At 42.8% G+C, this 16,013-nt stretch overlaps 1 protein-coding gene across 1 annotated transcript in view; it reads left to right on the top strand.

Moving 5' to 3' along the window:
* Positions 1-16,013, top strand: part of MYO1E (myosin IE) — a 211,096-nt gene that overhangs the window by 119,561 nt on the left and 75,522 nt on the right. The window contains exons 5-7 of the mRNA XM_049773610.1: positions 3,958-4,045; positions 9,965-10,054; positions 15,559-15,690. Of these exons, the coding sequence (XP_049629567.1) occupies positions 3,958-4,045; positions 9,965-10,054; positions 15,559-15,690 (310 nt within the window). The remainder of the gene's footprint in view (positions 1-3,957; positions 4,046-9,964; positions 10,055-15,558; positions 15,691-16,013) is intronic.

Below are 16,013 nucleotides of genomic sequence, written 5' to 3'. Positions count from 1 at the left end.
CTGATCCCTTTTATTCACAAAATAATCCATGATTGGGTTGCCTCTAGTCTTGACCCAGGCTTCACCTCATGCACTCCTTGGCTATCTTTGTCTTTGGGGATATTACGTGGCTGTGCCTTCCTTCAGAGATCTTTTCCTAACCTCTGCTATAATCAACGAGAAATGCCCCCATTTGGAAACCTGTAAACCATTCTCACTTCTCAATCCCAGGTGACCAAGACATCCCACCCAATCCTATTTCAATCTTCAGTCTTGGCACTTGGGCAAATTTGGTGGGGCCTAGAGGATAAACAATGGCATGATTTTTTGTCTTAAATGTTTCCAATAAAGTATAAAATCACTCCCAAGCTGTAAAAGACACATTTCAAATGAGATGAACTCCCTCCACATACAGAAGTATGTCGAGTAGCAGATACTGTGGGGAGACCCCTGGAGATATATGAGCCCATGACAGGAAAGACAGATTAGCCGATTCTCCAAAAGTGGGGACAGTCAGTGCTACTTACTCTATGGGGGCATTTGCCCCCAGATAGATGGGAATATTTTTACCTTTGCTACAAATCTGATTGTGAGTAGTGTGCAGACACAAGACAATTTGATTTTGTTTGGGTTTTGCTTGGTGAGGGCGAGCACACCCAACGATGCTCAGGGCTTATTCCTGGCTTTGCACTAAGGTCCCTCTCCTAAAGGGGGACAGTATGCATTGATGGGGACTAAACCTATGTCTGCCTTGTTTAAGGGAGAGTAGCATACCTTACCTGGTTACTGTCTCTCTGTTCCCTTGACATGTGACACTTTGAAATTACTGTTGAAGTAAGTTGAAAGTACCATTGGTTTTTAAGTTAAAAGCAAACCTTCAGACAAAGACTATGAGTTTTTGAATGCACTGGCAACATAAAGCCCTGGTAAGATTCTTTTTTTTTTTTTTTATCTCTAGAACATTCTTTCCATTGCTTTGAAATTGTAGCATATGTTTCCTTTTCTGTTGCTAACACACATAAACGTTACATTATTTCCCACTGGGGTCCAATGCTGCCTCTGAAGTGTACTTTGACTTTCGTTTATGTTTGCTTGACTGCCTCCTGGCTGTCTTATGAGAGCTGGGAATTAGTTCAGAATTCTTATTACTTAGACCTTTACCTTAAAAACTGGGGTTCAGTAGGTGAGAAGGGAACCCAACCAGCGTTTTGAGTACTTTAAGGATTTTGCTGACTGTAGGATTTAGGACCCAAGGCACATGCATTTTTCTTTTTCTTAAAGCTCACACACAACTAATTTTTTTTTTAAAAAAAAATCTACTTTTGAAGTCAAATTAAGACAAATTAGGGAAGGCTACCATTAACATAAACACAGTAAATTGTTATAACTGCTGAAAGAAGCAAAGCAAGTATTTCAGTTGGGCTGTGCAGTCTCATTGCTACCTTTCTGTACTTTTCACCTGGAGGGAAAAACAGTATTTGCTATCCTTAAGGGGTCAGTATAATTATCTTCCTATATACTGTAAGCTTCAGGTAATTGTGTTTCTGTGATTTATTCTAGGCTAATCACCACCCTCTGGTCAATAAAATGTCTTTTTAAGTGCTTGTAAACTATAACCAAAAAATAAAAAGAGAAGATTCTGATTACTGTTTTTAGCCAGAACTAATTATTTGAAGTCTACTGAAAATTAGTACAGTTACTGAGAATACATATGTTCTATGATCGGGGCTGGCATACTTACCTTAGGATATGAAACAAGTCACTTTCTATTATTATTTCTTCTAATATTATTTTGTTTGTAAGGATACTCATGTTTAGGGTCTGATCACAGATTACCAAGCTCTGGTCAGGGACGGCTTTTACAGAATCGTTTTAGTAGCATGTGGGATTATTTCTTCTCTCTCACACAAGCCTATACAGAACCCTATTACAGAAGCCTCTGCAAAAGCCTAGATGTGAAAATATTTCCTCTTCTAAATTGATTTTTGCTTTGTATCATTCTGACATATAACCCCACTTTTTCTGCAAATGCTGTTGATTTGTGTTTTTGGTTTTTTTGTTTTGTTTTGTTTTGTTTTTGATGTGGGGCTGAACTCATGGTGCTGAAGTAGGATGAAATGCTGGGGATGGAACCTAGACTGAGTTGTTCCCTTAGCAAACATTTGTTTTCTTGAATCATTGACAAATAAATTAGTATTTATTCATATATTATTATTATTATTATTATCTGGTATTCATAGATTATTTGCTCTATCACCCCAAAGTTTTATTCTCTTCCAATCTGCCAACTTCTTTTTATTTGTTGTGATTTGGGATTTTAAGCCACACTCAGTGAGCAATATTCAGGGATCTCTTGGTGGTGCTCAGGGAGCATATGAGATGCTGAGATTGAGCCCTGGTTAGTATATGTAAGAACCTTGACCCCTGTATACTATTTCTTCATCTCAGTTTTTATATTTTATTCACCAACCCCATTGCTATTGATATTGTAACGACACAGTCACACAATCACTGGTTATAGTGCTTCTACATTACCCAGCTGTAATCTGGTTGGGGTGGCGGGTGAAGGGCTCACAGTGCATGATGCTGTGAGCACCATGTCTGTCTGGTTCACACATGGCCATCAGGGACCACAGTTACTGTCTTTGAATATACCCAAATTTCTTCCTTTAAAAAAAAAAACAACAACAACAACTTTCTTTTGTTGTTACTAGCATATCTACTTTCATCACAATATTCTTAATTATCAAAAGCAAGCAAAAAACTTATCGTAGGATCCCGTCATAGGTTGTTTTGTTCTGAGTCCCCCATCATTGTCTTGGATACAGATTTTGCAGTCTCATTCATTCTCTCATGGCCATACAAAGGCTGCTGGATGAAGACTCATTCCACTGAGGTCAATTTTTATTGAGTTTACCACCATTTTTCTAGGGGATTTTGGAGGAAGAAGAGGGATTTTGAAGTGCAGACTATAGACTATAAACAAAGGCTCCCCCCCCCCACCTCCCCACATCGTTAGAGGAAGACATTCTTTGTTAGTCAGGATGTGATGAATATTGCCTCATCAGTTAATTTTAGAACTTCTAAAATAAAGTTGCTTGCTTTGGTTTCAGGCACATGGCCGGTAACCTGAGAGCGCCTACTTTTTCTTTTCTTTTCTCTCTTTTTTAGTGACAGAAGGAATAGAGGCATTGCTCAAAATTTGGAAAATGAGGAACTGAAACCAGTCTCCCAGGGTATCTTTCCTTTACCCAGATCTCTGTGAATGTTGTGTGGTACCCCTGGTCTCTTTTCCTTTCTGCGTTTGATTCCTGTTTGAACATAGTTGGCATTTCACATTGCGGCAGAGGTTTTGTTTTCATGGTTTATGATCTTCTTGTCAAGCTGTCATTTCTGTTTCACATTCATCACTTGTCTGTTACAGTCCTTGTCATGATCTAGTTCAGCCCTTAGAATGCATCATTGTCCAGCCTGTCCCATGATGGGAATCAAGATCCGATTCACAAACCAAGTTAAAGGTGTGCATGATATGGGGCTGAAGAGATAGTATAGTAGATGGGGTATTTGCTTTGCACATGGCTGACCTGGGCTCAATCCTTGGTATCCCATATGGTCTCCCAAGCACCACCAGGAGTAATTCCTGAGTGCAGAACCAGGAGTTACCACTAAGCATCATTTGGTGTGGCCCAGGCACCAAAATAAAATAAAATAAAAATATAAAAAAAATAGAAATAAAATAAATAAATTCCAGTCCTGGAAGCCACCTCGTCCATCCTGTTCCTTGCCATTCTTAGCCAGTATTCAATGTTTTTGTTTGAGGTTTGCTTTTGTTGAACTGAATTTATTTCTGACTGTTCTCTGCCTATCCTATTCTCGTTGGATGTGTTGCTTTTTTTATTTTATTTTTTTCCAGAAGAGACTTTGGTGTTCACATGATTCACTTCATTGGTGGGTTTGTTTTTGTCTCTCTTTCCTCAGTGGGGAAAGTGGTGCTGGCAAGACAGTGGCTGCCAAGTACATCATGAGTTACGTGTCCAGAGTGTCTGGAGGAGGCCCCAAAGTCCAGGTGAGTTAGTGAATGCCTATTGTGAACTGTAGGGCTATGTCAAGTATAGACATCCCATCCATTCTCAATATTAAAATCTCTCTCCTCTTTCTCTCCTCTTTTTCTCTCTCCTTCTCTGGTTTTGTTTTGTACTACATGTCATTGTTCTCAGGGCTTATTCCTAACTCTGTGCTCAAGGGTCACTCAGGGCTTGAGGGGGTCCATATTGGGTAGAAGGGATCAAATTTGGGTCAGCCACATGCAAGGCAAACCCATTACCTGCTATGCAGTCCCAGTCCCTAAAATGTCTTCCATAGGAAAAGCATGGACTTAAGTTATTTGAACTCTGAAGAAAAAAAAAAAAAAGAAAGAAAGAAAAACTGGAGATAGATTTCAAAAAGGTAAGGAAGGGCGGGAGCCATAGCACAGTGTTAGGGCATTTGCCTAGCCCGCCACCGACTTGGGACAAACACGGGTTCAAATCCTTGCATCCCATATGGTCCCCAAAGTCTGCCAGAGTGATTTCTAAGCACAGAGCCAGGAGTAACCCCTGAGCGCCGCTGGGTGTGGCCCAAAAACCAAAAAAGGAAAAAATCTGAAAGGAAAATAAAGGCATGTAAGAGAATTCATAGAACAGGAAACACCCATGACTTGTACAGCATAAAAATAAGCTCAACTTTGAGTTGATATAGAGGCCAAGACACTTTTTTTTTTTTGCACACAGATGACCCTAGTTTAATCCCCAGCACCTCATATAGTTCCTGAATCCTCTAGGAATGATCTTTGAGTATAGAGCCAGGACTAAGCCCTGAGCACAGCCCGATGTCATCCAAATCCTCCTATCCCCCAAGAGGGAAAGAAAATAGGATCACCCTTATAATAATAAGAGGAAGTATACATTAAAACTACATAGGGAACTATTTCTGTCAGATTGGACAATTCGTGTTTTGTTATAAGCACTATTAGTAGAAACCTAGGATCATGGCATTTCCCACAATTTACTGGGCAGAGTCTAAACTAGCTCACTTTTATAGGGAACATTTCAGGAAAACCTATGAAATTGGCATGTATAATTTTGCATCAGAAAATTCTTGGGCTGGAGCAATGGTGTAGTGGTAGGGTGTTTTTCTTGCATGCAACTGACCCACGATAGACTGCTGTTTGATTCCCCCCGGCATCCCATATGGTCTCCCAAGCCAGGAGCAATTTCTTTCCTTTCTTTTTTTTTTTTTTTTTTTAGGAGTGATTTTTGTGCGCATAGCCAGGAGTAACCTCTGAGCGTCACTGGGTGTGGCCCAGAATAAAAAAAAAATCTTTACATGTTTTCTGACTTGTGCACACAGTGATTTGATATGGAACTTTTGGGCAAGGGAAAAAGTAGAAACCTAGGATTGGAGCAATAGTACAGCAGGTAGAGGGAACTGACTATGCATGGGGCCAATCCAGGTTCAATCCTGGGAATTCCTATGGTTTCTCAAGCACCGCCAATTATGATCCCTGAACACAGAACCAGAAATAAGCATTACCAGGTTTGGCCCAAAAGCAAACAATTGAAAAAAAAAGTAGAAACTCCTTAAACCTTCATTCTTAAGTAACTTATGAATCTGTTTGGTTTGTAATAGAGTGGAGTATTAAACAGTCATGTAAAATGGGACTTGCTGAACTCAGATGGGATCATCTCCAGAAACTATTATTAACTAAAAACAAAAAGGAACGTGGTTGGAGCAATAGCACAGCAGGTAGAATGTTTGCCTTGCACACAGCAGACACGGGTTTGATCCCTGGTATCCCATATGGTCCCCTGACCTGCCAGGAGTAGTAATTTCTGAGCACAGAGTCAGGAGTTAACCCCCGAGCACCACCAGGCATGGCCCAAAAATAAAAACAAAAATGGAAAGTTCAAATATTGTATATAATAATGCTGTCATAGTAAATATATGTTTGCATGTATATGTGTGTATGTGTATATACATATATGTGTGTATATATGTTTATATATCAGTCAGACTATGCAGATATATTTCCCACATCCCTAGAAGAATACTTTAGGAAGCTGCTCATGGTTCTGCACATTGAGAAACTGGGAGCTCGGGCAAGTGACACACAGTAACTGGTGTGTCTCTGTATCTGGTAGGTGTGTCCCTTTGTTGTGCAGGACAGCAGTTGACACTCCTGTGTGGCTCCATGAAGACACTCTGGAACTTTCACCAAGTGATGCTGCCTTCTCACAATTCCTTCTTACATTGCCCTTCTGGATTGCTTGGGAATGAGTGGATTTCAAGCATCAGTTTGAACTGCAGGGAAAGAGAAGGGAAAAAGGACCACTGAGACTCTCTGGGAGGGTTCAGGTTTCAGGAGATGTCTGTAGAATGGGGAGTCTCCTCACCCCGCTTTATCAGTCTTGAGTTTTGCTCACTGTGGTCTCAGCTTTGGCATGGGAAAGAGCAGATAGATGAACCTTCTTTTCCAGAAAGCAGTGTCCAGAATTCTGTGGGGCCCCCCAAACTTCAGGTAAGGCCCCTCACCAGCACTTACTGCTGGCCAGACACTGACCTCTTGTAGACCAAGGTAGAGTTCCCACTACAAATAAATTTTTCATTCAGAATCATTTCATAAAAGACGTTATTGCTTTTTCTTCTCTTTAAAGGTGCATCAAAATTATCTTTCTGTGTCATGGGAGTTGGGAGGGGAAAGAATCAGAAAACTGGAGGTCCAGATTTTCTTATATGGAATTAAAAGTTTTAGAAGTAGAACAAAAGGGCCACATAGGGTGACACTGTGCGGTAGAGAGATAGTACATAATTTTATGTTATCGAGTAGCCACAATTTAAACTGTTAAGAAAAGAGGAACTTGTTTTCAGATTCTATTTTACCTAGTTCAGTATCTGATTTTAAGCTATTGGCCAGTCTTGGTACTTAGTTCCTTAAACCCTGTATGTGTTGTACACAGCTGCTCAGTCTAAGTGGGAAGACCAAGCTACACATTAGAAAGTGGCACATTTCTGGGCAATGAGACTGCTTCAGGACTAGGAGCAGGCAGGTCAGTCCACTAGATTCACCCAGGACTGTCTTCATGGCCTGTTCCTAAAGACTAAGCTAGAGTCAGCAGCCCTGGAGACTGTATTGGGAATAGGAAGTGGGTGGTTGGGCTGTTCCTTAGCTTGCTCCCTTTTTCTGATTATGCACCCCATATACCATAGAATTTTGTTATATCTAATAGTAATGGGTGGATGTAAGGTGAGAAGGATGGGCAAATAGATAGTCGGTGGATGGTGGGGAGATAATGGATGGGTAGAGAGATGAATGATAGATGGGTGAGTAGCAAATAAATGGTGGATGGGGAGATAGGTGGATTGATGGATAGTAGATTGGTAAGTAGGTGGATGGACAGATGGATGGTGAATGGATGGATGGATACAGAGATGAATGGAGAATAGAAGAATGAACATATTCATAAGAATCTAGCTAAAAAGGGCCAGAGAGATGACTCAAAGGGTAAGAGCTCATGCTTTATGTGTAGGTCCTGGGATCAGTCCCCAAGCATTGCCAGGAGAGCCTTTCCTCCCCGACTCCAAAAATAAAAAGGTAAAATGTCAGTAATTCACGGGCCAGAGATATCGCAGCAGTAGGGCAATTGCCTTGCATGCGGCCAACACAGAACAGACCCTGGTTAGATTCATCTAGCATCTCATATGCTCATATGCTCCCTCAGGTGATTTTTGAGCACAGAACTAGGAGTAACCCCTGAGCAGGTGTGACCCAAAACATAAAAAATGTCAGTAATTCAGTAAAGGACAGGACAAGGAAGAGTCCCTCCCTCTGTCTCAGAGTGAATATTGATCAACTTCATAGGCATGTCTGGTCAACAAATAGAAGGTGAAAAGGGTTTTATTGTTATTTATTTTATTTTATTAGTATCTTTATTAATTTATTGTATAAATTTTATATAAATATGATTATAAGCATATTTGTAACTGGGTTTCAGCTATAAAAAGTACACCACCAACCCCTTGACCAGTACAGCCTTCCTACCACCAATGCCCTACATGTCCCTCTTCCCCTATCCCCTGCCTGTCTTCAAGACAGGCATACTATTTCTCACACTCACTACCATTGTCATGATAGCTGTTGGTGTGGTTATTTCTTTTTTTTTTTTTTTTGGTTTTTCAGGCCACACCTGTTTGATGCTCAGGGGTTACTCCTGGCTAAGCACTCAGAAATTGCCCCTGGCTTGGGGGCACCATATGGGATACCGGGGATCAAATCGCAGTCCTGCGCTTGCAAGGCAGACATCTTACCTCTAGCGCCACCTCGCCGGCCCCGTAGTTATTTCTTTAACTGCACTCAATAGTCTTTGTAGTAAGCTTCACATCATCTCTGTTGTCTCTGGGTATTATTGGAAGATGAAAAGATTGGGGCCGGAGAGATAGCACAACGCTGTTTGCCTTGCAGGCAGCCGATCCAGAACCTAAAGTAGTTGGTTGAAATCCCGGTGTGTGTTCCGCGCCCCCCCACCCCATGCCTGCCAGGAGCTATTTATGAGCAGGTAGCCAGGAGTAACCCCTGAGCACCGTTGGGTGTGGCCCAAAACAAACAAAATAACGAAGATGGAAAAGATTAATGAAGATCCACAAAGCCCAAAATTGATTTTATAAAGAAACACAAAGTTTCTGTAAATCTATGAAATTTTAAGAGAGAGAGTAGAAGGCTACTCTAAGCTTTAAAATGGACAGCAGATGGGGGCCGGAGAGTTAGTACAGTGGTAGGGCATTTGCTCCATTCAGGATGGAGCTGGGTTCAATTCCTGGCATCCCATATGGTCCCCCAAGCCTTCCAAGAAGGACTTCTGAGCACAGAGTCAGGAGTAACCCCTGGTCCAAAAACCAAAATAAATAAATAAAATAAAATTGACAGAAGAGAGAAAGGGCCCCTGAAATGTGCCTTTACTGCCATTGCTATGTTTGGGGATCAGTGTTTCAGTTCTGTCCTTTTAAAACTGTTCCACAGGTTCCAGGGAGAACTCATGGAGGCTTATCTGGGGAATTTACAGTTTGTATCTTCATCTGGTCTTACCTGTGACATAGGTTGCAGACTGCAGACTTTGACATTGATTTTTTTCTCTTCCTGTTTTCTTATGAGGCCAATGATACTGAACTCTTGGCTGGAAATCAGTCAGTAGCTAAAGAGCACAAGCCAAAGCCTTGTTTTTTCTGGAGTACGTTGAACCATAGCATGTGAATAAGTAGAAGAACAAGGGGTGACTCACTGCAAAGCCCTCTCCAAGATCAACTCATCTTTCTGGGGTTGTCTTGGCTGGGGACTGTTTTGCACACTTCTCAGTCTGGCCCACAGCTGCTGTGTCTAAGAGCCTAGCTCTCTCCCTGGTATAGGGCCTATCATAGTCCCACCCAATTCTATCCACAGAGTATAGCTCCTAGGCCACCTCAGACTTTGGTGGTCCTTTACAATCATTAAATGTGCTTTCCCATCTCCATCTTAACATGGTCCCTAGAGGACTCATCCAAGCTTGGGGAGCATGGGATCATGTCCACCACCTCACTGAATGCTTGAATTCCCCTCTGGGAACTGTTTCAAAGGGAATCAGTTCGAGGTGGAGCTGGAAGAAGGGAGTAGAGAAGGGAATGAGGGTAAAGACTCAACGGAACAACAGGAGCTGACAGGCCCTGCATGTTCTGCCCATCATTCTGGAGCACACAGGGGAGGAAGAGTAGATTTTGCAACAAGAACTTGATAGATTTGACTTACCGGCACAGATCAGGGAATCCTGTACCCAGAAATGAACCTGGGGAGACCCTCAGAGAATCAATAAGTGCCAGGAAACTTTGAGAGCATGTGCTCTGGGGGCTACATTGGGTTTCTCTGTGTGCACGTGTTGGGCAAGCAAGGATTTTCACTCTTTCCTTATCTGTCTCTGCACAGCACGTGAAGGACATCATCCTCCAGTCCAATCCACTGCTCGAGGCCTTTGGCAATGCCAAGACTGTCCGGAACAACAACTCCAGCCGATTTGTGAGTGTCCATGCTTTGAAAGAGGATGCCAGGCTCAGGATGCTGTCCTCACCCCGGAAGGGGCATTGCTCACAGACCCTCCAGCTCAATTGACCTTCTCTGTCTCTCTGTACTGCACCCCTCTGCTTGAGTGTCTACCCTTCCACTGAAGTCATATTTTGAGCCTCATGTTTGTGTTTGCTGATAGAGGCAGAGCAATAGCACAGCAGGAAGTGTGTTTGCCTTGTACAAGGCCAACCTGGGTTTGATCCTTGACATACCATATGGTCCCCTGAGCCTTCCAGGATACTTTCTGATTGCAGAGCCAGAAGTAACTCCTGAGCACCGTGTGTGGCCCAAAAATAACAACAAAAAAAGACAATTGCTGGAAAGGATTCTCCATTTGCATTTGCCTTACAAAGGAAAATGAACATTGATGCAGATATTATCTTGGTCCCGGAAGAATTTGCTTCAGTCCTTGAGAAAGATTTTTTTTCTCTTTTAAGTGAATGCCAGTAGCTAAGCTAAGTAGACTAGTAGACTAGATGGCTATAGTTTTCTGGGCTTGAACCTTCCATGGAGACTCAAGGAGGTAGACAAGGCCACCTGGCACCTTAGGGGATTTTTTTTCCTCTATCAGCGAGAGCCAGCTGCTTCCACCCTCAGAGCTTTGTTTTTATTCTATGGGTCTCCATACAACAGTAACATCCAGGGGGATGGGACTTGGCCTGACAGTTTGCCTCTGAGCTGACCCACTTCCCACAGTAGGAAGAACGTCAGCCAGCCACATTGCCGTGAATGCCCATTTAGACATTTCTGTCTCCTGGAAGTCTGACAAGGATGAATAGGGCTATATTCCCCTTGACAAAAAGCCCCAAAGTGCAAAGTAAGGAGTGTTTGCCCAGTAACTTAGATTTCTATAGATTTGTGTGTTTATCTCGGGCATGGTATTATGTCTGGCAGTTAATGCATTCTAAACGGATTCGAGAGCCATTTTAAAGTAAAGTAGTGGGAAGTTCAGAAAAAAAAATCAATTTATTTTTTACTCTTCTATTGGAAGGAAGCTTCTATTTCCAAGAAAAATCTTGCTGTTTGTCAAGTTCCCTGGTGAGTTATATATGTCTGAATCATGCTCATTTTCTTTGCTCTTCATTATTAGACTGCCTACTCATTTTTGCATCTTTCCCCCTCTCTCTGTCTCTCTCTTTGTCCCCCTTTCTTCCCCCTTCTTTCTTCCCTTCTTCTATTCCCGCCTTCTCTCCTCACCTTTCCCACTCTCCATCCTCCCACCCCTCATCCTTCATGTGTACCTGGCTAGATAATGGACTAATGAGAAAGAGGAATGAGTTATCCACTTGACCTTCTCTATTGTCATTCCCATATCTGCCTTTAAAATGAGTTTGACTTACTTGAACTCTCTAGCTCTCCATTCCCCTCTTTGTTGCCTCCTGTTTGACCCCTGCCACTGCATAAGGTTCCCCGAGCACTACCAGAGATTACTCCAGAGCACAGAATCAGGAATAGCCCCTGCACACTGTTAGGTATGACCCCAAAATCCTAAAAGAAAAAAAGTAATATCTGAGTACGCTATAAATAATGACTTATTTGAAAAGATATGCATGGCATTATTTTTCAAAAATTATAATATTACAAAATGGTCCCACTTTTGTTTCACAATGCTGGGCTAGAAAGAGATAGTAAACTGTTTTAGGCACTGGCTTAGCACATGGCCTATTCACATTTGATCCCGGCATTCCATATGGTCCCCTAAACACCGCTAGGAGGGATTCTTGAGTGCAGAGTCATGAGTAATCCCTGAGCATGCCTGGTGTGGCCCCAAACAAACAAATAAAAATGGACTCCATGTGAACTGGAAAGATTCAAAGTTCAGCAAAGTACTTGCCTCGCACATGCCAGACTGGGTTCAGTCCCCCAACATCCCATGTGGTCCTCTGAGCATTGGCAGGTGTGAACTTTCTTCCTCCAAAAAATACACACCATGTAAAACACAACTAAGATTTTGTGTGTGTGTGTGTGTGGTTTTTTTTTTTTGGGTCACACCCAGCAGTGCTCAAGGGTTTTTCCTGGCTCTGTGCTCAGAAATTGCTCCTGGCAGGCACGGGGGACCATATGGGACACCGGGATTCGAACCGATGACCTTCTGCATGAAAGGTAAATGCCTTACCTCCATGCTATCTCTCTGGCCCCACAACTAAGATTTTAAGAAATCAATACATGAATTTACTGTTCCAGTGATTAGTACAGGAGATAGTAATGCTATCAAGATGGAATTACGATTAAGTAATGAATGTATGAACCATTAAAAACAAACCAAAATTTTTTGGAGGGCCGTGTGGTAGCGCTAGAGGTAAGGTGCCTGCCTTGCCTGCGCTAGCCTTGGACGGACCACGGTTCGATCCCCCGGCGTCCCATATGGTCCCCCAAGCCAGGAGCAACTTCTGAGCTCATAGCCAGGAGTAACCCCTGAGTGTTACCGGGGGTGGCCCAAAAAAAAAGAAAAAACAAAAACCAAAACAACAACAAAAAAAAATAAACCAAATTTTTATTTATAAATCTCTTTTTAGCTTTAAGAAATATATGTTTGGGGCCGGAGAGATAGCATGGAGGTAAGGCATTTACCTTTCATGCAGAAGGTCATCGGTTCGAATCCCGGCGTCCCATATGGTCCCCCGTGCCTGCCAGGAGCAATTTCTGAGCATGGAGCCAGGAGTAACCCCTGAGCACTGCCGGGTGTGACCCAAAAACCACAAAAAAAAAAAAAAAAGAAATATATGTTTGGGGGCTGGAGCGATAGCACAGCAGAGGGTCCCATATTCAATCTGTGGCATCCCATATGGTCTCCTGAGCCTGCCAAGAACAATTTCTGAGTGCAGAGCCAGGAGTAACCCCTGAGCACCACCAAGTATGGCCCCAAAATATCTATCTATCTATCTATCTATCTATCTATCTATCTAATATATATATATACATGTTTGGGAACTGAAGAGATAGTACAGTGGGTAAGGTTCTTGCCTTGCTTGCAGCCAACCTGGATTCCACCCTGGATTCCACCTTCCGCATCCCACATGGACCCCTAAAGCCCCACCAGGAGTGATTCCAGTGTGCAGAACCAGGAGTAGCCCAAAACAAACAAACAAGAAACATGTTTGGGGGCAGGATTGGAGAGATAGCACATCATATAAAGCACATACCTTGTATATGGCTGACTCAAATTGGACTCCAGCATCTCTCAAGCAGTGCCAGGAATGACCTGAGCAGAGAGCTAGGAGAAAGCCCGGGCACTGCTCAAATAGCCATATGTCCACCGCAAAAAGAAATATATTATGAAACTGAGCTTATATAGATAGGAGGTAGTGATTGCTAACACTTTCCTTGTAAAAGACCCTAGGTTTGAACTTATTCCCTCTGCTTAAGTTTCAAATAATTAGATTATGAAAATTTGCAATACCACCTAATATCAACTAAAAATGTAATGTACCCAATACCTAGCTAAGAAATAAAACACTTCTAAGAGTTGAGATCTCTAGGGCCAGAACGATAGCACAGTGGGTAGGATGTTTGCCTTGCACGTGGCCGACTGGTTCGATCACAAACATCCCATATGGTCTCGTGATCCCACCAGGAGTGATTTCTGAGAGCAAAACCTGGAGTAACCCCTGAGCACCGCAAGGTATGCCACCACCCCTCAAAAAAGGTTGAAATTTCTTTATATTTTATTGTGAAAAATGCCTCTTTCCTTTCTTCTCTCCCAACCCCTCTACAGCAAAACTAAACTTTCTGCCCTTCCCTGGGGATTTGTGCTGCTTTGTTTATTGTTGCAGAAAGGGTGGGGTCAACTTTCCTGTGGTCTGGGTGGCACTGGGCGCCTCTCTGTCTTAAAGGACCCCCCAGTCTTTGTGACAAGTAGCCAAGCCCCTCTTGAGTATGGAGAGTTTGCCACTTCCTGCATCTGTCCTCAAGATATAGGAGGAATGGGATATCAGGAAGCAGGGAGGAACAGAGTCCACCTTTTCCAGAACATGCCAGAAGTAAAGTCTGGTGGAGTCTGAGCTGCAGCAGGGAGCATGTTCAGCAAGCTTTTCTCAGGAGCCACTGTACTTTGGAATGGCCTTAATGTGTGTCCCACCATAGCTGGTGCTTCCAGGTATCTTTTTGGGGTTAGGGAAAACCCTATTAAGATAGACCTTGGCCTTGGCTAACCCATCTTCTACCTGGAGTCAATAAGTCACTTAGCAGGGACACTGTATGCACAGGAGGCTGAGGCAGGACAAGCACCAGTCCTTTCTTTTCTTGACTGAGTGAGACTGTTGTTTGAGTAACAGATGTGAGGCCTCGGAGGATCCCTCCCAACCTTGATAAGTTTGATTTAGTGGATATGCAGATAGTCTATTAAAGATACACACTTTGAACTTGGGCTTGTTCTCTAGGTTGACCCTAGGCCACACCAGGCCCTCCTGCTCCCACCCTAATCATTTCCTGTGCTTCAGGTCCTCCTCCTGGCCCCAGAAGACATGTAAAATGTTGGTAGATAGCTGGAGTGATAATGCATGAAGGATCTACTATTCAATTCTTAGCTCTGCCTGGTCCCCAGTGCACTGAGCCTGGAGTGCACCCCCACCTCCCAAAAGAAAAAATTTCTGCAAACTAGAGAAACTGGAGTCCAGAGAGATGGTAACACCACTTACCATCCAATACGGATCTATTTTCCAGCCTATTTCCATTTTATATTTATAACAGCATGCAGATGCTCCAAAGGTCTAAAAGGGATTGCTTTTATTGTTTTAATTGGGGGAGGGGGTGCTCAGGTTACTCCTGGCTATGTGCTCAGAAATAGCTCCTGGCAGGCACTGGGGACCACATGGGACGCCGGGATTCGAACCAACCACCTTAGGTCCTTGGTCGGCTACTTGCAAGGCAAACGCCACTATGCTATCTCTCCGGCCCCTTTTTTAATTTTTTTAATGGAATCACCATGAGATACAGTTCCAAAGTTCATAATTGAGTTTCAGTCATACAGTGTCCAACACCCTTCACCAGTGCACATTTCCCACCAGCAGTGAAAAGGGACTTCCGGCCAGCAGTGAAAGGGACTGCTCTTGTTCAAATACCTTTTCTGTTACAGGAAAATTTGCTTCCTCCAAAAGAGTTTTGGAGAGTTCACAAGGGGACCTCATGATGCCTGTTCCAATTTTTACACCTTCGGGTTTGGCAAGCAGACATCTTCCAGTAGTGTGATTAGGAGGTTGAGAACTGGGCAAGGGATCCAGCATCTCCTTATTTAGATATGCCGAAAGGGTATTGTCTCAGTACAGAATTTGTGATTGGATAAAACTTGGGTCATTGTCTGAGCAGAAAAACTGAGGAAGTCCAGTCCAGAACTTGGAGTCATTTAGAATGTATCTTTCTTTAATAGATTTCCTTGTATTATTTACTGTATGCACAACCTGTTTGGGACATGGTGTTTTTGTTCACCAGCCATTGAAGGAAATTCCTAATTCTTGCAGGGAAAATACTTTGAAATCCAGTTCAGCCCAGGTGGGGAGCCAGATGGTGGAAAGATCTCCAACTTCCTTCTGGAAAAGTCTCGGGTGGTCATGAGGAATCCTGGAGAGCGGAGTTTTCACATCTTTTATCAGGTTTGCCTTAGAGTTTGGTTTCTTTCCAACTTTCCTATACCCCTCCACTTCCACTTCCTTCTCAGCTTTTTTTTTTTTACCTCAGTCCTTAGATATAGACCATATAACCTGGCAGGCTAAGGAATGTTTATCATTTGAGCAGAAGTCGATGTCCAAAAATATAGCAAGACAACCTTGACTCACAAGAGAATAAATTCTAATGGTAGTGAGACAATCCACATGGCCCTAAGGCTATTACATTACCCAAAAAATATTGTTGACAGTACTTCAGAACAAAAGTCAGAGTGTGTGATTTTTTGCCAAATAGGTATTGGCATGGAGGT

The sequence above is a fragment of the Suncus etruscus genome, chromosome 5 (genome assembly GCF_024139225.1).
Source record: "Suncus etruscus isolate mSunEtr1 chromosome 5, mSunEtr1.pri.cur, whole genome shotgun sequence".
Lineage (NCBI taxonomy): Eukaryota > Metazoa > Chordata > Mammalia > Eulipotyphla > Soricidae > Suncus > Suncus etruscus.
The sequence above is the reverse complement of the archived record's forward strand: the minus strand, read 5'-3'. Positions and strand labels throughout refer to the sequence as shown.